This window comes from Oratosquilla oratoria, chromosome 25 (assembly GCF_046742065.1).
Source record: "Oratosquilla oratoria isolate Oo_2021 chromosome 25, ASM4674206v1, whole genome shotgun sequence".
Taxonomy (NCBI): Eukaryota; Metazoa; Arthropoda; class Malacostraca; order Stomatopoda; family Squillidae; genus Oratosquilla; species Oratosquilla oratoria.
In genome coordinates this window covers 51,847,540-51,871,499 of record NC_134801.1, presented here as the reverse complement: position 1 = coordinate 51,871,499, position 23,960 = coordinate 51,847,540, and the positions used below count along the sequence as shown (strand labels likewise).

At 37.0% G+C, this 23,960-nt stretch overlaps 1 protein-coding gene across 2 annotated transcripts in view; it reads right to left on the bottom strand.

Moving 5' to 3' along the window:
• Positions 1-23,960, bottom strand: part of LOC143038956 (uncharacterized) — a 335,442-nt gene that overhangs the window by 134,089 nt on the left and 177,393 nt on the right. For both annotated transcript variants that reach the window (XM_076208769.1, XM_076208767.1), the window contains exons 4-5: positions 22,264-22,351; positions 9,015-9,100 (exon numbers count right to left, since the gene is read on the bottom strand). In XM_076208769.1, the coding sequence (XP_076064884.1) occupies positions 9,015-9,100; positions 22,264-22,351 (174 nt within the window). The remainder of the gene's footprint in view (positions 1-9,014; positions 9,101-22,263; positions 22,352-23,960) is intronic.

Sequence of the window (23,960 nt, the reverse complement as noted above, 5' to 3'; positions counted from 1 at the left end):
GAGTGGTCTCAGACCTACCCAGAGATCGGCTAATAAGGAGCTCTGAGCTCACTGCCGTAGGGTGGTGTCTGGCTGTCTCGACAGAGACTGCAGCAGATCCGAGGTGAATACACACACACACACACACACACACACACACACACACACACACACACACACACACACACACACACACACACTGAATTCAAACTGTAATCACACTGAAGTTATATTGTGTAGAAAGATACAACTGTCACCACGATCTAGCAATACAAGTATAGATCAAGTTGTTATTTCGTCCACCAAATTCGCTTACTGCTGACAAGAGATGGTAATCACGGTTTCCAAAGGACGGTTAGTCAATAAAGCCCAAAGGATAAACACACAACATTGGGGACTTGAAAACAGATCTTGAGACTAAAAGAAGAGTTGAGATAATTTGTACTCTGTTAGTTGTATGTTCGAATCCCGCACTCCTCTCCTATTCTCTACAGTAACTGTTACCTGCCCCAGCAGTCCAAGGGCAAAGGTGACGGCTTCGGCCCCAGCTACTCAGCGCCTTCTGGTGTAGGCTCCTTACCACTACCACCATCTGGTCAGAAGCCAACGCATAGTCCAAACAACCTTCCGCTAATTTATATATATATATATATATATATATATATATATATATATATATATATATATATATGGAGGTGGCAAAATGAAAAGTTAAAGCTAGAGTAGTGAGTTTATTCAGAACCAAACTTTTCGACCTCTGGGATCTGGTTATGAATAAAGTCACTACTCTAGCCTTAACTCTTCATTTTGCCACCTCACCTCCATATTTGTCAATCTTTATATATATATATATATAATATATATATATAAACTGGAATGAATAGAATAGACTGACAACAAAAGGAAATAAGCAAGAACTAGTTTACTACTAGATTGGTTAACGAATGGAATAGACTTGGTAACCATGTAGTGAGCGCTGAAAATATCTGTTGTTGTAAGAGATGGTTAGATAACTTTATGGATGGGGATGATGCTTGGAAATGGACATAGAACTGTCTAGTGTAGGTCCTATGGTCTCTTGCAGTATCCTTCATTCATATGTTCTTATGGCAGAAGGAATAAAATGAGGAGTGCCAGCTTTTACGATTGAAGGTTTTCATCGAGATAGAGATTGACAAAAAGCTGAATAGATTTATGTGGTGGATTACAGGATAATAGAAACAACGTCGGATATCCCGTAAGGGGTTGATACTGATACTTGACTCTATTGAGACCAAACTCTGTATAGTGGTTCAGTGTATTAAGAATTCGATACTGTTATCCCCATTACTATAAATACTGTACTACACTGTTTGGATTAAGTTATAAGAAACATTGGATATTGCTATTACCCGGGCATGGAGAAGATACATCACCGACCATTTTCAATTTTGTGAAATAAAAAAAAAAAGAATCTTGTTTTTTATAAAAACCTTTCGCTTTATTTTTCTCTGCCTCCCCTTCTTACATAAATATAGATTAGTTTTTTTCTGTGAATTTATCGAGTTAATGTCTAACGATCAAGGGGTCGTCTTTAAAGGCGTAGGAAGTAAGATGTGATCACAGAGTTTATAAACTATATCCAAGCCAACATAAACAATGCACAAAAGCACACGTAGACACAAACATACACACACACGTACACACACACACACACACACACACACACACACACACACACACACACACACACACACACACACACACACACACAAGCAACACCGCTCGTCGAAGCAACACCGCTCGTCGTCGCTGTCGTCGCGCGACCAAGAAGAAGAGGATTTACGACGAAAAAGGAAAACCTGGTTTGTACTGTAGGGGTGGGGAGTGAACGTGAGTGCCCGAAATGGTATCTATGCAGTGCTAGTTAATTGTGTTAACTCGAAATTAGCAAAAATGAATGAAAACGACTCGAAAGCCAGTTGCGAATCAGAGCCATCTGGCGGCAATCCACTGAACCGCGATGTAAACAATCAACAAAACACGTGTTATGACAATGATTTCTTAGGGTTTGGTAAGTACGAAAGAAAGAACTTAAGTAGATTATTAGAGATAGAGAGAGAGATGAGCAAAAATAGGACTCGGTGGGAAAATGAAATCATGGACTTAAGAAAAGAGGTCATTGGTTTAATTGATTGTTTATCTAAGACTAACCATGAAATTTCTGACCTGAAAAAAGCTAACTTGGATCTTACAAACGAAATTAAAGAAATGAAAAGAGACATAAATGAACTGAAGAATGATAATGAAAAGAAGAAAACTAATGATAATAATAGCGAAAATCTAAAGCAGGAAGTGAACAACAAATTACAAGAATTGACACAAAAGATCGAAGAAAACTTAGGTGGGGACAGTATCCAGGAAATTAAGAAGTGGAAAGAAAATATTGAAAATAAAGAAATTGCTTTCAAAGAAATAGTCAAGCAGCAAATGCAAGATAATGCAAAAGACACAATCATTCAAGTGATTAACGAAAAAGCAAATTGGGTCAGGGACACAGTAGATAGGAAGAAATGTATTGTGGTTTATGGGCTTAAAGAAAAACAAGGATTGGCGAGGTACATGAGAGAAAAAGAAGAAAAAGAGACAGCAGTAGAAATCCTTAATGAAATTCAGGGGGGAGATAGTGATTCAGGCACAGACTTAGAAGAGACTTACAGAATTGGTCGCTATACTAAGGATAGGAATCGACCTCTAAAGATAAAACTAAGGTCACAAGTGGTAGTAGAAGACATATTTGAAAAAGTAGGTAACTTGGCAAAGAGTGAAAAATACAATAAGATATGGATAAAAAGAGAAATGAGTACTGAGGAATTAGAAAAAGAAAGGGCGCTAAGAGAAGAAGCAAAGGAAAAAAACTTGAAAAGATCGGAGACAGAATGCAAAGAATTCCAGTGGAGAGTAATAGACTTGAGATTAAGACAATGGCGCTTCAAAACGAACAAAACAAGGGAAGAAGAAACCAGGGAGAAGGAAGAAAATTAAAAGTGGCCTATACCAACATTGACGGACTAATTTCGGGACTGAACGAACTCAATGATTATCTGTTAGAAGCAAAACCAGACATAATGGGAATTGTAGAGACTAAACTAAGAGGTGAAATACCATCCACTGTTATCGGACAAGGTTTATACAACTACTGGATAAAAAACAGGGACAAGAAACAGGGAGGGGGAATCATGTTCTTGGCCAAGAAAGACCTAAAGGTGACAAAAATTGCAGAGGGCAAAGGTAATGCTGAATTGATCATGATAAAAGTCGAAGGCAAGAATATGAAAAGTAGAAAGTTTGTGGTGACTTATGTGCCTCCAAAAACAAGCGCTTGGAAAGAAATTGAACATACAAAAATGCTAGATGACACAAGAAAATCACTCAATGAGATACTAATGGGTAAGGGTAATCTGGTAGTTATGGGGGACTTCAATTGCAAAGAAATTTGTTGGGACAGCATGACAGTGCAAGGAGGAGATGACTCGTGGGGCAATGTACTGCTAGATATGACCATGGAGTACACAATGACCCAATGGGTCCGTGAAAACACAAGGTACAGAAATAATGAAGAGCCATCGAAACTAGATCTAATATTTACAACAGAGCCTGAAATAGTGCATAAAGTCCAGTATGAGACACCAATTGGAAAGAGTGACCATGTACTCATCGAAACTATACTAAAGGAAGAAATAGACATAGAGAGGAACGAAAAGCATAGGAAAGGAAGACTGAGGTACAACAAAACAGACTTTACAAAACTAAAGACATTCTTCCGGAATGCAAACTGGGAAATATTTTACAGGGAAGAAACAGCAGTGGAAGAGAAATGGAATATATTGATGGAAAACTACAATGAAGGGGTAAACAGGCATGTACCAAGACAAAAGCGAGAGAGAGAGTACATTAAATGTTGGTTCAACAAAAGATGCAGTGAGGCAAAAGACAGAAGGGACAAAGCTTGGAAAAAGTGGAGAAAAGACAAAAAACAAAGCAAATGGCAAATTTATGTTAACTATAGAAATGAGTATGTTAATGTGAGAAGAGAGGAGAAAAGGAACCATGAGAAGGATATTATAGACAAATGCAAAGAGCAACCCAAACTATTCTATCGGTATGTGAATGGTAAACTTAAAAACAAACAGGAATTGGTGAAACTATGCCAAGGAAACATAGAATACACAGAAGATTTAGAGATGGCCGAAGTCATGAACAATCACTTTAAATCTGTTTTCACCAGAGAGAAAATACCGAATTGTGACATAGACAAAAACAAGAAATCTCCCCTCATGAATGAGTTTACAGCATCACTAAAGGAAATATCAGAACATTTATCAAGGCTGGATGTCAGAAAATCACATGGCCCGGACGGTATTGCAAATTGGATTCTAAAGGAGTGCAAAGAAGAACTAACAGACAAAATACACATCTTAATAAACAGCTCACTCAAAGAAGGAAAGATACCCGAGGACTGGAAAAACGCTAACATTGTACCAATACACAAAGGAGGAAACAAAGAAGAACCCACCAACTATAGGCCAGTATCACTAACAAGCACCATTGCCAAAATTTGTGAGAAAATAATCAAGAATAGATGGGTAAAACATCTGGAAGACAATGACATATTAAACCCAAGACAATTCGGATTCAGACAAGGAAGATCATGCTCCACAAACTTAATATGCTTTTACTCAAGACTAATAGACATAGTGCAAGAAAGAAATGGATGGGCTGATTGTGCATTCCTAGACTTGCAAAAAGCCTTTGACAAAGTACCACACAGAAAACTACTAAAAAAACTGGAACACATAGGAGGAATACAGGGAAACCTACTAAAATGGATAGAGGACTTTCTGACTGGTAGAAAGATGAGAGTAGTGCTCAGAGAAAAATATTCAGACTGGAAAGAGGTGATCAGTGGAGTACCGCAAGGATCTGTGCTGGCACCAATAATGTTTGCTATCTATATGAATGACATGGATGAGGACGTGAACTGCTACATGAGCTTCTTTGCCGATGACGCCAAACTGCTAAGGAAAATAGAAACTGATGAGGACTGTGAAGCACTGCAAGAAGACCTAAATAGGGTATGGAACTGGAGTCAGAAATGGGAAGTGGACTTTAATACTAAGAAGTGTAGCATAATGGAGTTTGGAAAAAGCAAAAACAGAATATCAGGAAAATATACAATTGGAACCAAAGAAGTAAAGAAAGTAGGATCCGAAAAAGATTTGGGAGTAATTATCACGAACGACTTGTCCTATGATATACAGATTAACAAAATTGTCGGGGAGACTTACAACTTGCTAAGATCAATAAAAGTGGCGTTTACATACTTGGACGAAGACATGATGAAAAAAATATTGGTTACATTGATAAGGCCTAGATTAGAGTATGCAGCGACATTGTGGTCCCCCAGTACCAAAAAGAATATAAAGAAAATAGAAAGAATCCAAAGAGCAGCTACAAAAATGGCACCTGCACTTGCAAACCTATCATACGAAGAGAGATTGGCTAAACTGGAGTTACCGACACTGGAGCAAAGAAGAGAGAGAGGTGACCTATTGACCATCTACAGAATCATGAAAGGCACAGAGGTACTCGATAGTGAGAACTTACTTAACTGGGACAAAAGAAACACAAGAGGACATGGAAAGAAAATAAAAAAACATAGCTATAGAAGAGAACTGAAGAAAAACAGTTTTCCTCATAGAGTTTTGGACACTTGGAACAAACTGGACAATGAAATAGTATGCGCAAAAACCATTCATGAGTTTAAAAACAAACTAGACACTGCAAGATACAAAGGCGGGACAACACGAGCATAGCTCCCCTTCCCGCAAAATACAACTAGGTAAATACAACTAGGTAAATACACACCTTTTGCGTTGTGGTTAGAGTTCTCGCTTGCCACTACGGCGGTCCGGGTTCGACTCCCGCCCAGGGCTGAAATAATTTCAGTATCGCTTCGCTGTGGGGTGTTACTCCAACTCTCGTGGGCGGGGAGTTGGGTGTGTGTGTGCGTGTAAAGGTCACATTACCCATAGATCGGTTATGTAGGAGCTCTGAGCTCTCTTTCGGGAGGGAGGGAAAGTAATTTTAGGTCACGAGTCCAACACGTGATCCAAGACCATGGTGAACGACACAATGCGCTGGTGGCGTAATCGAAAGCGTGCTGGTCTCTCATTTACATAGTTGTGGGTTCGAATCCCGCCTCTGCAGCACAAGCACTTAGGGCAAAGGTGACGGCTTCTGCCGCAGCTACTCACCGACTCCCGGCGTAGGCTCCCCACCTTACGTACATTGGGCTTAATTTAGGAAAGCCAAAGTCATGTGATTTTAAGATTCTTTCAACGGAATAATCGTCGAAACTTTTGTTTATTTGTTTTTTCATATTTTGCTTAAGCTGTTATTATAACGTTCCGATCAAAAGGGTCTTTGAGACTGCAAGCTGAATCATCTTTTTACTCAGTTCGAATCTTATTTGATTTTGGATGCAAATTAGTGTTTTATTGTATTCTATTGTGTTTTTACAGCCTTCGCCTTTGTTTTTCCGATTTTGTATTCATCCACCGAAATCAGATAATTTCATTCCGCTTATGGATAATTTTCACCCTCAAAGAGTTAACATTGTTATTGATCGATTATTTTGCAGTTAATATCTGGCCTCGTTTGTATTTTGGGCAGAACCAGAAAGTTTCTCTTTTGTATTTTGGGCAGAACCACAAAGTTTCTCTTTTGTATTTTGGGCAACACCAGAAATTTTCTGTCTTATATTTTGGGCAAAATCAGAAACATTCTGTTTTGTATTTTGGGCAACGCCAGATTTTTGTATTTTGGGCATAACTAATTTTTTTTTTTTTGGGGGGGGCAAAACCAGAAAGTTTCTGTTTTATATTTTGGGTAAAACCAGAAAGTGTCTGCTTTGTATATTGAGTAAAATCAGAAAGTTTCTGCTTTGTATTTTGGGTAAAGCCAGATTTTTTTTTTTTTTGGGGGGGGGGGGAGTCACACCAGAAAATTTCTGTTTAGTATTTTGGGTAAAGACAGATTTTTTTTTTTTTTGGGGGGGGGGGGAAGTCACACCAGAAATTTTCTGTTTCGTATTTTGGGCGACATCAAAAAGTTTATGTTCTGTATTTTGGGCAACACCAGAAAGTTTCATTCATCCGTCCAATAAAGCTTTTATGCAAGGACTCGATTTTTGCGGCGAATTTATGAGCGCAGACTTTTTTCATTTTATGTTTCCATATACAGGATTAGATATAAATAAGTAGGCTCGAACTCAGAAGCAAGAGCCCGATATATCAACTCGGCAGAAACCCCAGGAAAAGGCTTTGCATCGAGTGATATGCACATTTGCCAGCTGATGATTGCACAGGCAATTTTTCCTTTCCTTTCCCCCGACGCGAGGGGAAACAAAGAAAAAATATCGCGAGGTTCGACCCCCCCCCCCCCGGGCCAGTTTTACATGTATTGATAGTATGAGGTCCCTCTTCATTCTTCGTGTGTATTTTCATCATTTCTAAATTACTTTGAATATGGGTTTAATTCTGTGTGTGTGTATGTGTATGTGTGATTCACCATTGCCTTGGATCACTTGTTGGACTCGTGATCGACAGCTTATACCCTGCCGGATGAGAGCTCAGAGGTCATATATGACCAATCCGTTGGTAATGCTTGGACCCTACACGCACACACACCCCAACTCTCCGCCCATGAGAGTTGAAGTAACGACTCACAGCGCAACGATACTAAGATTATTTCAGCCCTGGGCGGGATTCGAACCCAGACCGCTGTAGTGGCGGGTGGGAACTCTAGCCACTGCGCCATTGAGTCTGTGTATGTGTGTGTGCGTGTGTGTGTATGCGAGCATACGGGCATTCATGCAATCAAGTACCCCTTGTGTGAATAGGCTAGTTTGTAAATACTCGTTCATTATTTTGTCTTGTTTTTTCTTATGGTATAAAGACAGCAAAACTATTTTGCTGAGGTATATAACTGTTCATCTTTACCCATTCCCAGAGCGACTTTAGTATTGAAGTGTAGCGATCTTGACCTGCAACCTCAAGGTCATGGAATTTAAGGACCTTGATCCACAACATAAAAAAAAAGACTTGAATATGACCTCCTACTATGAGTATAACCGAAATAAATGACCTTGACGTGTAGCCTCAAGGTCATGGAATTTAAGGACCTTGATCCACAACATAAAAAAAAAGACTTGAATATGACCTCCTACTATGAGTATAACCGAAATAAATGACCTTGACGTGTAGCCTCAAGGTCATGGAATTTAAGGACCTTGATCCACAACATAAGAAAAAGGCTTGAATAAAGCCTTCAACCATGAGTATAACTGAAATAAATGACCTTGACATATATCCTCAGAGACGTGGAATTTAAGGACCTTGATCCACAACATAAGAAAAAAAAAATTGAATATAACCTTCGACTATGAGTATAACTGAAATAAATTACCTTGACATGTATCCTCAAAGTCATGGAATTTAAGGACCTTGATCCACAACATAAAAAAAAGACTTGAATATGAATGTAACTGAAACAAATGACCTTGATCTGTAGCCTCAAGGTCATAGAATTTAAGAACCTTGATCCACAACATAAGAAAAAAAATTGAATATGAATGTGTAAGAAATAAATGACCTTGATGTGTAGCCTCAAGGTCATGGAATTTAAGGACCTTGATCCCCAACATAGATACGAAAAAGGGACATGAAGACCTTGACCTTTTTAATAGAAAAGAAAATTTAAGGACCTTGATCCCCAACATAGATCAGAAAAAGGGACATGAAGACCTTGACCTTTTTAATAGAAAAGAAAATTTAAGGACCTTGATCCCCAACATAGATACGAAAAAGGGACATGAAGACCTTGACCTTTTTAATAGAAAAGAAAATTTAAGGACCTTGATCCCCAACATAGATCAGAAAAAGGGACATGAAGACCTTGACCTTTTTAATAGAAAAGAAACGCTTTCCACTGACCTTGATGACGCCGACGAGGAGCAGGGCACTCAGGCCCAGAAGCCCAAGCTGCGCCACCAAGATGAAGACGTAAGCGATCTGCACTCCTGTTCGCGATAAAAAGAAGAAATTAATCAGTGAAAATTGAAAACGAGTTTATATGAAACTGCGACAGAAAATGTTGGCAACAGGAATTGTCGCGTCTATTTTTGGAGACTGTATTTGTGTATTGGAAATTTCCTGCCAACACAAGCAAAGGGTACCTGTTATCTATAGTTTATAAAAATGAAGAAAATTATATATACATACGTTCATATATATATATATATATATATATATATATGTATATATATATATGTATTACATATTATTGTGTGTGTGTGTGTGTGTGTGTGTGTGTGTGTGTGTGATAATAACAATTGAGTCCTGTTATTTTTGTACATGTTAGAAGTAACAATCATGCAACTAACCGAGACAACATGAAGGACATTGTAATTTCCAATTCACTTGTAAAAAGTAATATCAATTTTGTTACACCGAGAAATCATTTGCTCACAATAAGAATATAAGCTTTTGATTGCATGAATTGAATAATTGTGCTTTTGATAAAACTGGAAATAATTCAACAATCCTGAGGCAGCTCGAAGTAATTACACAGAAACAGAATGGCTCTTTTTCTTGTTACTAATTTTTATTTATTTATTCTATTTATTTGTTTATTTATTTTTATATATTTTTCTCGTGCCGACATGCTTGTGGCTGCCCAAGAAATAAGCTTTTGACAGTGTTCCATTCCATTAATGAAGGACCTCCCTACAACATAAACAATTAGTATTTCTGTACTCCATGGAGATGTTAGTAAAGACAAAAAAAAAAAAAAAAAAAATACTGTGTCTCTTATTTCCCAATGGGTTTCAGTATTTCGTATATTTATATATATATATATATATAATATATATAATATATATATATATATGTGTGTGTGTGTGTGTGTGTGTGTGTGTGTGTGTAGGTTAAGGAGAATTCTGTTTGAGTGTTTAATTCCATTTTCTTTTTTTCACAGCCCTTTAAGCTTTCCTTTGACTAGAGCTTAGTTGATGAATAAATACAAACTCTGTACAGTACCTTACACATTTGCATTTCTCAAACATTTATATCTTTCAGAAGTAAGTACAGAAATGAATACAAAAGAGAACATGAGACAGAAATAAAAAATGGAAGAAGTAGAGATGGCAGTGTGTTCGAGTTGCACGTCATTGTATTTTGTGGGATGTTTGACCTTCCTAGGAATAAAGATGTGTCCTGCTTCAAGCAAAATAACGACGGGGTGGGAGGACAGTATGATGATACTTTTGTTTGATAAATCCAGGTTTAAGCCTTTTGATGTATAATGTCTCGACTATGGCGATTATTGTAATGTTACTCAGAAGTTCTTGAAGGGACAGCGTATTTCTATGTCCCTTGTAATAATGATTATATATCATTTCTTTTGTGAAGTGTTTTGTCTTGGAGGTCTTGATCATCTCCACGTGGGTGGTAATGAAAGGCATACATTACCTTCGAGGGCATTCGAAAACATACATCACAATGGTCTACTCACGGGGTTCCACCTTAGGGGCACGACTGTTCCGCATGATAAGGTTTACGTGGGTGGTAATGAAGGGTATACATTACCTACGAGGGCATTCGAAAACATACATCACAATGGTCTACTCACGGGGTTCCACCTTAGGGGCACGACTGTTCCGCACGATAAGGTTTACGTGGGTGGTAATGAAGGGTATACATTACCTTCGAGGGCATGCGAAAATACATCACAATGGTCTACTCACGGAGTTCCACCTTAAGGGCACGACTGTTCCGCATGATAAGGTTTACGTGGGTGGTAATGAAGGGTATATATTACCTTCGAGGGCATTTGAAAACGTACATCACAATGGTCTACTCACGGGGTTTCACCTGAGGGGCACGACTGTTCCGCATGATTAGGTTTACGTGGGTGGTAATGAAGGGTATAAATTACCTTCGAGGGCATTCGAAAACACACATCACAATGGTCTACTCACGGGGTTCCACCTTAGGGGCACGACTGTTCCGCACGATAAGGTTTACGTGGGTGGTAATGAAGGGTATACATTACCTTCGAGGGCATGCGAAAATACATCACAATGGTCTACTCACGGAGTTCCACCTTAAGGGCACGACTGTTCCGCATGATAAGGTTTACGTGGGTGGTAATGAAGGGTATATATTACCTTCGAGGGCATTTGAAAACGTACATCACAATGGTCTACTCACGGGGTTTCACCTGAGGGGCACGACTGTTCCGCATGATTAGGTTTACGTGGGTGGTAATGAAGGGTATAAATTACCTTCGAGGGCATTCGAAAACGTACATCACAATGGTCTACTCACGGAGTTCCACCTTAGGGGCATGACTGTTCCGCACGATAAGGTTTACTGGCCGGGAAATTTGGCAAAAAACAGAGGAACAAGGTCTGGACACCTGTTGCTCGAGGCAACTCCTCTTTTCAAGATATTTTCAATCTCCCGATCTTCTTCGTGGCCTTTGATGTAAAAAAGATCTTGTAGGAAATATCCAAGGCGATATACATGGCGACGTTTGTCAAAGATAATCGTGATTTTTTTTTATTAGATTTGATATCATCCTTTCAGCCATAGTAGTGGATAAAGTCATTCCAGGTAATGAGCTACGATATAATTTAATCACGACAAGAACGTAAGCTCAGGTGTTGCAGTGTCTAACCATTCTGCGAGCGAAGACAACCACACCTCGTTTGTATACAGGTTCTGTGTGTGTGTGGGAGAGAGAGAGGGAGAGAGAAAGAGATAGAGGGCGGGAGGGGGGCAGATTGGTATACAGTTCCGTCGGTAAGCTGGTAGGGAGATAGACAGGTGGGTGGAAAGGTCTGTGGGTTAATCGGTTGGTGGACCTCACGCTGTCTACAATGGTGAGAATGTATATGCAAAGGGGAAAGTGAGGGCGATATGAATTTAAGCTGGATGTATATGAAATTTCATGTGTTTGAGAAGATGTATGAGGATTACCGTGACCATAGTTTCATTAATGTAAAAGCACGTACGTATATTTTAAGATAGGTACGATAACTGTGGTGGACAAGACGAGACCTTGCGAGCGTTACTCATTTCTGCATACGACATTTAGGCAAATACACATGTAGAACCGTACACACACACGGGTGCATACAGACATATACACACAAAAACAACGCACACAAGCGCATACAAAAGTACACCTCGGGAGAGACACGTACATAAACAAAAACACACTAACATACACACACACGAACACGCAAAACATGCACATATGTGATACGTGCGCAAGCACACACACACACACACACACACACACACACACACACACACACACACACACACACACACACACACACATACAAACAGGGACACACCTACACACAAGCACGCACACAAGCATAAACAGTGGCCACCATATTAGACAAATACCGAGTATCAACATTGTATGACTCTCCTGCCACACATTGTACCTGTTGTGTTTGTTCACATTGCAGTATTTCTGTATCAGTTTCAACGTGAATAACTTTAGACGTATATTCCTATTCACAATATATATATATATATATATATATATATATATATATATATATATATATACATATATATATATATATATATATATATATATATACATGTGTGTTTGTGTATGTATAAATCGTCATCGTCGACATACATCGAGTCCCTTGATATCCACCTGGAAAGTCCTTTCATTTTAATGGTCACTGGTATTGGACCTGCGGTGTCTTTTGAGGAAAACTCTGGAATGATATTCCTTACTGGAAAGGTTACATTTGAAGGCATTGTCCGCAAGCATCGTTTCCTTGCTCGTTCTTGCGTCTTGCTAGGCAACAGGTTGCTGTTTCGCTTCTTCTCTGCATAGACCGTGACTCAGTCCCTGCTTCCAGTGGCCGCGGCACTTGGCAAGACCTCTCCACTTGTTGATGTCCCTGTCGAGGGCTTTCGCATCTTTCACAGATATCTATGAAGCAGAGTTGTTGCTGTCCATGTATCATCTTGCCCCGAAGTAAGTTCGCCGTAGAGCAGATTCTTGGGGTATCTTGCTGTCTCACATCCTATGGACATTACACAGCTATTGAAGGCAAATCTGCCGCAGTATTGTATAGAGCCTACTCATGACAGCACGGCCAAGGATCTAGATGTCTGTCACACATCCTGACCAATTGCTAATGAGGACCTGTCTAAAGGTATGGGTACACAAGTCAATGAAACGATTGGATTCCAACGATTCAGGTGGATTTTTGTCCAAGGTTGGAGTGTAATAGTAAATTTTAAGCTACGGGTACACTCCAACCTTGGACAAAATCCAACTGAATCGTTGGATTCCAACCATTCCATTGACTGGTATGATAGTCATGTTTTGCAGAGGTCAGTTTGCTATTATCTCGGACCCTTTTCGTGAACCTAGCAAACTTTGTTGGAACATGGGCTGATTACAATGTTTATAGGATTTTTGTCACTGTCCTACTTCTAGTTAATAGAAGTTGATGGTGATGGCTCGTGGGCGTTCTGTGTCCTGGTCCATGACGTTTGTCATCTTTAGGCTGATGGTCAACCTAAAGTCATGGCAGGTATGGAAGACTATTCATTAGGCGTGTAAGCTGCTCCTTCTTAGGTGCTACAAGGGCAGCTTTATGGTCAAATAATATATCTCATGAAAGCGTCACTGTTCTTGGTCCCTGCCTTTGGTCTCAGCTGTCCATCTGGCCTCGTGTGAAGCTAGGTAGAGTAAGGGTACAAGATTTGAACTGAGATAAAAGGATAAGGGGCGTGATGTCACATCTTGCACACGCTCAGTATATAGCTTACATTGATTGGCCCCTTCAGCGTGGTAACGTTATATGGATATTCTTTGTAGGGAATTGCTAAAAGAAGACAAAATCAAAATAAATTATTTAGGATCAAATTTCAGTAGATGGATGGTAGAGTCCCGCATGAAACAGATAACGTTAGTCAGAATGAATATTTTTAGAAGCTCTGCCAAGGGATTCGAACCCTGACCTGTGCGTGCATAACATAACAGTTAGTCAGAATGTAAGTGCCGACAAGACTTTCATGCCTAACCACCCTATAGAGCTGACAGTGGCTAACAATTTGAAAAAGATAATAAAAATTATTCATATTGTGGTTTCGCGAGTGCTAGACAATCTTATCACAAAGATAGGCTCTAAATTGTAAGAAGCATATCTTCTCAATTAACACGTTCGTGTTATGGACTTTATTGACATTTCATAGATTGACACCAAATGATTTCATTCAGTGATGGTTTGGTCATATGAAAAGAATGAACATCAACAGATATCCAAGAAAATATTACGAGTGGAGACCTGAAGGAACAAGACCAGTAGGAAGACCCAGAGTGAGGTGGAGGGACAACATTAGTAGAGCAGTGGAAGCCAGGGGAGAGAATCTTGAAAACATCGAAAACCAGCATCTATATGAAGACGGGATCAGATGGAGGGGCTACATTAGGCAGAACGACTGAGAAGCTCTAATGTTTAACAGGAGACTGGTGAGAAGGCAAGAAGATGTATTCATCGATTCCCAGAGTAAAGAGATATCGAATAACTTTTGTAGGAAATATGATTTGTAGGATTAATTTCTAAGTGCGACTGGTAGTTTTCATCGTCAGTTAAGTGCCTCATCAATGAAAGGAGTTAGAATTAACTCATAATATATCTTTGTTTCTAGAATGATCTAATCAATGATTGACTTCAAGAGAAAACTGGATTAATCTATTCATCAGTTCTGTCTCTATTCAAATGTGATCTCATTCAGCACTTCATTTCAAATTGCTATTTAGACGTATTTATTTTCTTTTTCATTGCTTTTACTGCTTTTTCATCCATCCCGATTGTGAGTCCTACCTTAGTTGAATAGAATTATCTGGTGGTGTTTGTATATATGTATATATATATATATATATATATTTCTATATATATATATATATATATATATATATATATATAATATATATGTGTATGTGTGTGTGTGTGTGTGTGTGTGTGTGTGTGTGTGTGTGTGTGTGTGTGTGTGTGTGTGTGTGTGTGTGTGCAAGTAACAAAAAGCCCGTGGTTAACGATATTTGCAGAAACCAACGGGAAAATTGAATAAGTTGTGACTGAACGTTTTCATCTATTTAAGAAATCTTCAAAAGTACAAAGAAATCATAAAGCATGTGACACAAATAAACAGGAGAAGAGTACAAATGGAATTATGAGCGGTCCCTCGCGAAACTGCAGTACGCGGATTGTCACGATACAATATTGTCATCAAGAACGTTGAAATATTTATATAAACAGAAATATAGCACAATTGTAAATGACACACAGGAAACCCACACTCGGAGAAAATAAACTTTGAATAAAGAAGATTCCTATATTTCGGCTATTAACTGTAGCCCTCTTCAGGAAAGTATATAAGACAGAGGACAAAGGGGACTTATAAGCTACAGAAAAGAGAGGGAATGTTTACAGATGGCATTACTCAGGCGCGGGGTAAAATGGGGTGGCGGAGGAGGGTGAGGGTGAGGTAAGGGGGGGTTGTAAGCTCCGTACCAACCTACTAACTGCCGCATTCCTCAATTAATGCTGATTCAACAATTTTTCTCCTGACACCGCAGTGGGACTTGAACACTAATCTGGCCTTACCAGAATGATTCTTATTTTTGACTTGAAGAAATACAGCCGAATTTTCTTGCCCATACCTAATTGACCTTTTATGTTCTGCCAATCTAGTGTTCAAGTTTCTCCCGGTTTCACCCAAGTAATCCAAATCACAATCTTGGCAGGGCAGTTAATAAACACCAGGTGGCTCTATTGCCTATCACTATCCTAACACCGGCTACAGTTGATAGCCGAAATATAGGAATCTTCTTTATTCGAATTTTATTTTCTCCGACTGTGGGTTTCCTGTGTGTCATATATATATATATATATATATATGTATATATATATATATATATATATATATGTATATATATATATATACACACTCACACACACACATATGTATATATATATATGTATATACATAAATATATATATATATATATATATATATATATATATATATATACATACATAAATTAGTTCATCTGAGTGCCCATATTGAGGTCTCGACCAACCGAGATTCCTTTCAGGTCAAAGACTGTGCACCAGGAGCTTTGGTGAAAGCCAGCAATACCAGGGCATCCGACAACGAGGCTTAGAGTACTCGGAAGCGATTAAAAAAAAAAAAAAAATGGCTGCTGCCTATACTTTGTTGCGCCCAGGTATTCCTCTAAGCCAGGAATTCTTGGTCTGTTTTTCCTGTATCTTGTACTTGTATATTTCTATTTTTTAGTCTTCTGGGAATCATTTCAATGCTCAATAAAACCGTTGGGCTTCCACGAAATTCCATTAGTTTTCGGCTTCTGGCTCCCTTTGTCCCTGTAGCTTCTTGGTAGTTCGTGAACTCAAACAAGAACCATTACTTTAATTTGAATAGGCATTTACCCAAAAAAATGGTCAGAGTAGACACCATTTCAGGATGAAACTTGTATCAAAATTATATTATTTTACTTGAAGCTTTTCCAATATGAGGATGAAACTTGTATCAAAAATATAACATTTCGTTCGGTGAAGGTTTTCAAAGTACATGAAAAGGCTTTAACAAGAGAAATGTTGTACTTTTAATAAAGGTTTCATCCCAACATGGTGTCTGTTCTTACCAACCACTGCCTTATCTGTTTAAAGCCTTTTGGAGCAAACAAAGGACAGTCACGGTTTAATGGAGATAGCTCGGCCTTTTTTTTTTTTTTTTTTATCTGTGGTTTATGATGGTTTCAAGAAGAATAATAGAATAATCTGTTGTTGTGAACTCGAAGTCCTTCAAAGTGACCAATTCGTCCCTTTAATCACTTCAATACGAGTCAAATTCTCTCGCACAGCATCGGCTGCCATATGTACGATGCATCACACTACTCACATTATAACATATAAAGTCACTGCTCTATTACTCGTTCTCATTTACTCTGAGTAATAATAATAAACATAAAATGTGATCAAACGTCCAGCCTCGGGGGCGTATGCGACTTGCAAGACCATTTGGTCCGGTCCGCGGCGCAACTCATAAATGTGATTTTATAAACTCGTGAATGGGAATATTTAAATTGAATGAAATATCAACCAATTCTACAGTGCAGCAACACCATACTTATGTGATTAATTTTCTTAAATTATTAATTGTAGTCGGCTGTTTTCTAAGTTCTTAATTTTGTATGGCCCGCGAATTATGTTAGAAATATTTTATTTGGCCTTGAAATGACAAAGGTCCCACATTTCTGCTTTAAACCTTAGTAATGATTTCGTGTTTAGTGAATAACAAAAAGCCGATTAAGCTCCATTGCAAGTTAATTAGGAGTTCTTGTCGTCATTTACTGGCTATCATCATTTCTAATTAGAGACTAATATGTGAGTGTTAAAATTGTTATTTTGGCATATTGATATTTGTGTGAATGATTGTATTGATATTTGTGTTAATAATTGCATTGATATTTGATTTGTGTTAATGATAACGTTGATATTTGTGCTAATGATTACAATGAATTTTATTCTTGTCTGTGTTGTTGGTTATCACCATATTAATAAAAGAATAAACTGATCATGCTGGATTTTGTTTGGCTGTTCATTATCTGTATTAATAATGACATTGCTATTTTTCATCGTGTTATAATAAACTCATATCTAAACGTACAGTAGATCGGGTTGATGGATCCTATCAACTTGTTCCTTGAGATGGAAATAATCGTTTAGGGTCAATTACGAAAGAATGTAGAAATATGGCATCTAATTTAAAAGGGAGAGATTGATGGCATGGCAGCTGATGATGATATCTATGAGGCCATAGTCGTTTATCTTTCCGCTCGAGATCATAGCATTCCTGAGTTTCTGATATTAGTCAACAGACGCTGATGTATGGTCGTCAATAAATCAGTCGTTTAGCTTTTGGGGTCTTGCGGGAGAGGCTTCCAATACCTTTATCCTCATATGATAGAAAGAAGAAAATTATATATACAATATATATATATATATATATATCATATAATATGTATATATATATATATATACATATATATATATATATATTATATAATATGTATATATATATTATATATATAATGTATATATATACATATATATACATATGTATATATATATATTAATATATATATATATATATATATATATATATATATATAATATAACATTTTATTAAGTGGCTACCTTTTTAACCTTGATTTAGAAGTTCTGTTCTTTCATTGGTATTATTAATTTCTCTATTTTCATTTTAAACTTCTGTATGCTGTCTACTTTTCATTTATCTTTTGTCTTCGTTTTTTCTTTTCTGTGTGACAGTTGAAGAATGCAAATTAAAGACAACGTACCTCTCCCACATTTCTTTCTTCACATTTTTGTCTCATTCAATATACATTTGTCACTTTGTACATCCTGTTGCTCTTCATTTAGACATTTTTATTTTCTTATTCAAAATTGCGTCCATTTTCAGTTTTTCTTCTTCGTCTTGCTTCACGTCAAAGTTATCTTGCGTTTTTTTTTTTTTTTTTTTTTTTCATCAAATTCTTCAGTCATGTGTTCCAGTGATAAAGGATAACTACGGGAAATCTTTCTGTAGGGAATGAGGTCGTATGCAAGGTGTTTATCCATGTAATTTAGAACATGTTAACTACTTTCTATTTAATTGCTTTACCTGGAAACGTATTTAGATTTGATTTACTTCTACGGTAAATCAATGTTCAGACATCATGAAGCCACCCACTCTCGTCCATAAATTTTATCTACATTCTATTTAATTGCTTTACCTGGAAGCGTATTTAAATTTTATTTACTTTTTACTGTAAATCTATGTTCAGACATCATGAAGCCATCCTCTCCCGTCTATTAATAATAAGAGTAAAAACGCTCTCAATTTTAATTATACCAACTCCCTTTGGAACTATAAAAGTTTGTATCAAGTCTTCCCTTGAGTTTTTTTTATTTTTTTTTTTTTTATGGGTTCATTTGGTGTAAAAGCTTTTGCATGGCTTGTTTTTATCTTCTTTTTTTTTTGCGTCTTTACATTTTATGGTCATCGATTTTTTCACTTAGTTTCTAATTAACTTTCCATATAGGTTAACTTATTTCTTTCTATTTCATAGGAATTCTAAAATATTATGCTTATTCATCCATTTAGTTTTGGGTTCGAAGTAAAACTTTAGCATGTAGAATAATGATCAAACTTCTCTCATACTTAATTTATTTTTTCATTATTTTACCCTCCATATTTTACGGTAAAAGCTCGCTAATTGCTAGTATGTGAAAGTAATTATTATTCAATAGCAATTAAATTTTTTTATTAAATGCTTAGGAGCTTTCATATCTAAAGTTTCTGTTGCCCTTAAATATTCATATTTGTTTTAATTTTTTCTTAATTACATGCATTTAATTAATATATTTAGTTTCTTTTTTTCTTAACTAGCCTCATTAAACCGGGGATTTATATAATCCATTTCTATGGACAGAATACCTATCTTCCATTCATTTGAATGAAATCGCCTGACGATGTACAAAATAAGCACCAATTCTTCCTGTAGGTTATTATGTCATCAAGCTACAATAAGTTTATAGAGTAAGAACAGAAATAAGGTCGTGTTTGCTGACATTTCAAACAGAAAATGAGAACACAGAGTAGTTACCTTCCATTCATTTGAATGAAATCCCCTGACAACGTAGAAAATAAGCACGAACTCTTCCTGTAGGTTATTATGTCATCAAGCTACAATGAGTTCATATAGAGAGTAAAAAATAGAAATAAGTTCGTGTCTACTGACATTTCAAACAGAAAATGAGTTTGTTTACAAAGGAAAACTAGGAATACTACGCTAGAGAGAGATTAGTTTCGACTAATCTAGTTACCTTTGTCCTTCTTGTTTTGAAGCGTCAGAGCAAGTAGCAGTCACTGGTAGTTGTTCGACCAGATTCCTTGTGCACATCGTGCATAATATATAAGAAAGAAAAAAATCGCTCCATCGTAGTTAATTTTGGACAAAATAAAAATCCTCTCTCTTTTATCCCAATGTAAATTGGATTGATATCGTCTAGTTTGTCTGGAATTGAAATTTTAATACTTTTCCTCTGATATACATTGTTTTACCCTTTGTTAAAATTTCAGGTGATTTGTATTATCTATTGTCATAATGAATAGGATATTACTCCAGAAATCAGCTTTACCTTTAGCCTTTCACTCCTCCCAATTAACGTCATTACAATTAAAGTTTCCTGCTAGTTTATGATTTCTTTGAATGAGAAGAGTTTGGTTTGACAACATTTATGGACATTCAGCATCATTACAATCTCTTTTTCCTTGTTTGTGTGCAGGAGGAGGACGATATATGTCAATACTAGGTCTATTCTGTCCGACTCTTTCGTTCCAATTTTCAGATGGATTGCTACAGATTTGCCCTCACTCAAATTCAGTTCTTCCATTGTTATGACATTTTATTCCTTCTATTTCTTCCCCCAGCTGTAGACTATCCTTTCTTAAAACTTGATCTCTAATAAGTGCAAGATATTGAATTATTTACATGGTCGATAGTAAACTATCAACGTTAGGATAAGTTACATTTAGTTTCCATGTATCATATATATATATATATATATATATATGCTGTATCATTCTCCTCTCTCTTTCGAAACATTTATTCGCGTCTTGATGAAGAACTCTTCAGAATAAAGAATCTTCTCTCCCCGTTTTATCTTTGTCTTTGGTTTTCTCCAGTTTTCTTTACAAATTCCGTATCTTTTCACGCTCATTCTTAGTTGCATCTTTCCTGATTAAAACATTTCTAAACTTGTTTTTTCCTGCCAGCTTCCAAAACTTGCTGATTACCTCATTTGGTATGGCTTACGACTTGAACTTGATCTTACTTGGATGTGAACTATTTCTCTTGTGTTGAATTAACCTGAACACATCGTTAGTCTGACCTCTCCTATTCGAGTAATCACCCATAATCATGGAGGTAATTTCTATGAAATTTTGCCATTCATGGTCCCAGTGCACCCTCCGGCTAATAATTACGGCACATTTAGTCTTGTCAACAGTATCCTTGACTTAAGATTTCTGTCGTATCTGTTCAATAACCTTCACTACACTTTCTTCTAATCTAGCACGTTCTTATCTTATCTTCTGCTCCATGATCTCCTTAAAGTTTACTTCATCTCTCCGTTAGCCAGACAATCAACCTTTCAGAACATGTAACAATTCATTAATCCTTTCCTCGTTTGATTTGATCCTAGCATATCTTGTCTTTGTGCCATTGAGATGGTTAATCCCTCAATTCATCAAAGTCTCGTTTTTTCACTTCAATAGATTAGATTCCGTTTTCTATACCGGTTTGGTGGCTCTGCGTCAAAGTTTAAGCTTCTGTTCCAGATCATAAAACATCGACTCGTAAAAAAAAAAATTCTCAACAGTCTCAACCCAGATATATTTACTTCAGTTAAATTCTTGTGACTTTCTAGTTTATAAATTACTTTTATTTTGGCCACGGCCTCTTCCAAAATGATTTACCTAACGAGGTTTTGTGAATTAAGAGTATAAAAACATTGTCATGTAAAGCAAGTTGTTTTGTAATTCCACGCTACCTTTGTTCAGAACACCAATTATTTTTTTTTCTTCACCAGACTTTTTTAAAAGATGAAACCACTAATTTTATGCTCTGATGATTTAGCTCTGAACTTTATTACTCCCTTCGAAACCATTCAGTAAATGATTTCCTTAGGAGGCTATAAAAACTGATTGTGTGTGTGTGTGTGTGTGTGTGTGTGCTAGAGGTTGTTTTGGTCTCTTATTTACTAGGTATACATGACTTGAACGTGTGCACGTTTTCATACGACAAAATAATGCCAAAGTTCGTAACAAGTTGTGCCGCCATTCCAGAATCTAAAAATGGGTAAAATCTCTAAACCAAGCCCATGGGTTGTTGGATATTTTGAATTTTATTCAAATGAAATGGTTAGCAATTTATCAGATCAATGAAATATGCATTCGTTAATGAAATGACAAGAAAAATGACACCGCAATACATTACAATCAAGAAGTCATACATGCTGAAGAGATACAAAGAAATACTTACCATAATACACGTCTCCGAGGTGTCGCGCATGCGCCGTATTGACGCTGACCCGCCACCCGTAGACTAAGACGACCAACACTGCCATGCACTGCAAGAACAGAGATAACAGTTATTTATTATTATTATTATTATTATTATTAATTATTATTAATTATTATTAATTACTAATTATTATTGTCGATAGGAGGTAAAGGAAATACGGACTGAGTGAAATACTTTTATTCCTGACTAGTTTCGCATGAGTGGCTTCTTCAGAGGCTTCCTCCCCACTCAGGCGAAACTAGTCAGGAATAAAAGTATTTCCCTCAGCCCGTGTTCCCTTTACCTCCTATCCACATTCATTATTATTATTATTATTTTTATTATTATCATTTATTATTATTATTATTATTATTATTATCATTATTATTATTATTATTATTATTATTATTATTATTATTTAAATCATAGTGACATGACTGTTGTAGGTCTATTTGAGAGAGACTACAATAAGTGGTGTCAGCGGTGGGATACGAATCCACGCCTCCGAAGTAACTGGAGCTGAATCATTTGGAAGTTCATCCAGGAGAAAGGAGGAAGGATCCTCAAGATAGTTCCAAATTTGGCTGGTTTAGACATGCGAGGGGATTGAATACGCCGGTCATGGCGAGAAGACATGTCCACAGCAGGCAAGACAGTAGAAGGAGGTTAAGAACGCTGAGAAGAGGCATCGTCACGTGAAGAAGCAGGGCTACTGTCAAGGAAGGAGTATAGACATGGCCAGAATGGCTTCAATGATAGCCAGGGTGGTAAGGAACGAATAAAAATATACAGATAAAATGTATGATTTTGACAAAGTTTGATCGTGAAAATTGTAAAACGATGTATGTAACATATATATACACATATATACATATGTATATATTTGTGTGTACGTTTGTGTATGTATTGGATATATGTATTATGATTATATGTACATATACATGCTAATAAGAGCACGGGTACGTGTGCTCACTTATGCAAAGTAGACCGCTTGGGAAAAAAGAAACTAACAAAGCAGAGGGCTTTCGTATATTACATCTTTTTGCACTGAAGATGTAATATACGAAAGCGGTCTGCTTCGTTAGTTTCTTTTTCGAAGTGGCGTACATATATATATATATATATATATATATATATATATATAAAATATATATATATGTGTGTGTGTGTGTGTGCGTGTGTATATACATATATATATATATATATATATATATATATATAGGTAGGTAGGTAGATGGGAAAAACTGGCGAGCTCACCTTTGTGTTTTGCTCTACACCTAATGATATACTTTCGGTCAACCTGTTTGTACTTAAAGCTTCAGTACGTTCTCCCACTGATCTCGATTTTCTCTGAAATAGTGTTGTCCTTTCAGCAGCTTGGATCTCCTCCTACACATTCGACTTATTTTCCATTTAATCTAAGTTATTCCTTTTTGAGGGTCTCTCTGTATCTTCCTGAAATCAAGAAGTTCTTAAGACTTTCCCCCCCTTGATGTATTTATCCCTCTTTTAATTCCGGCGCATCGTCTCCTTTCAACTCTTAGCTTCTTTAAGAAATTTTGAGATTCTTCTTTTACCAACGGAGGACTTTTCCCTCTTTGGGACAATAGCTAGGAAGTGGTCTCACGCTCTCAGCCCTCGTCCTTTTCTTGAAGAAGAAAGACACCTCACTCCGC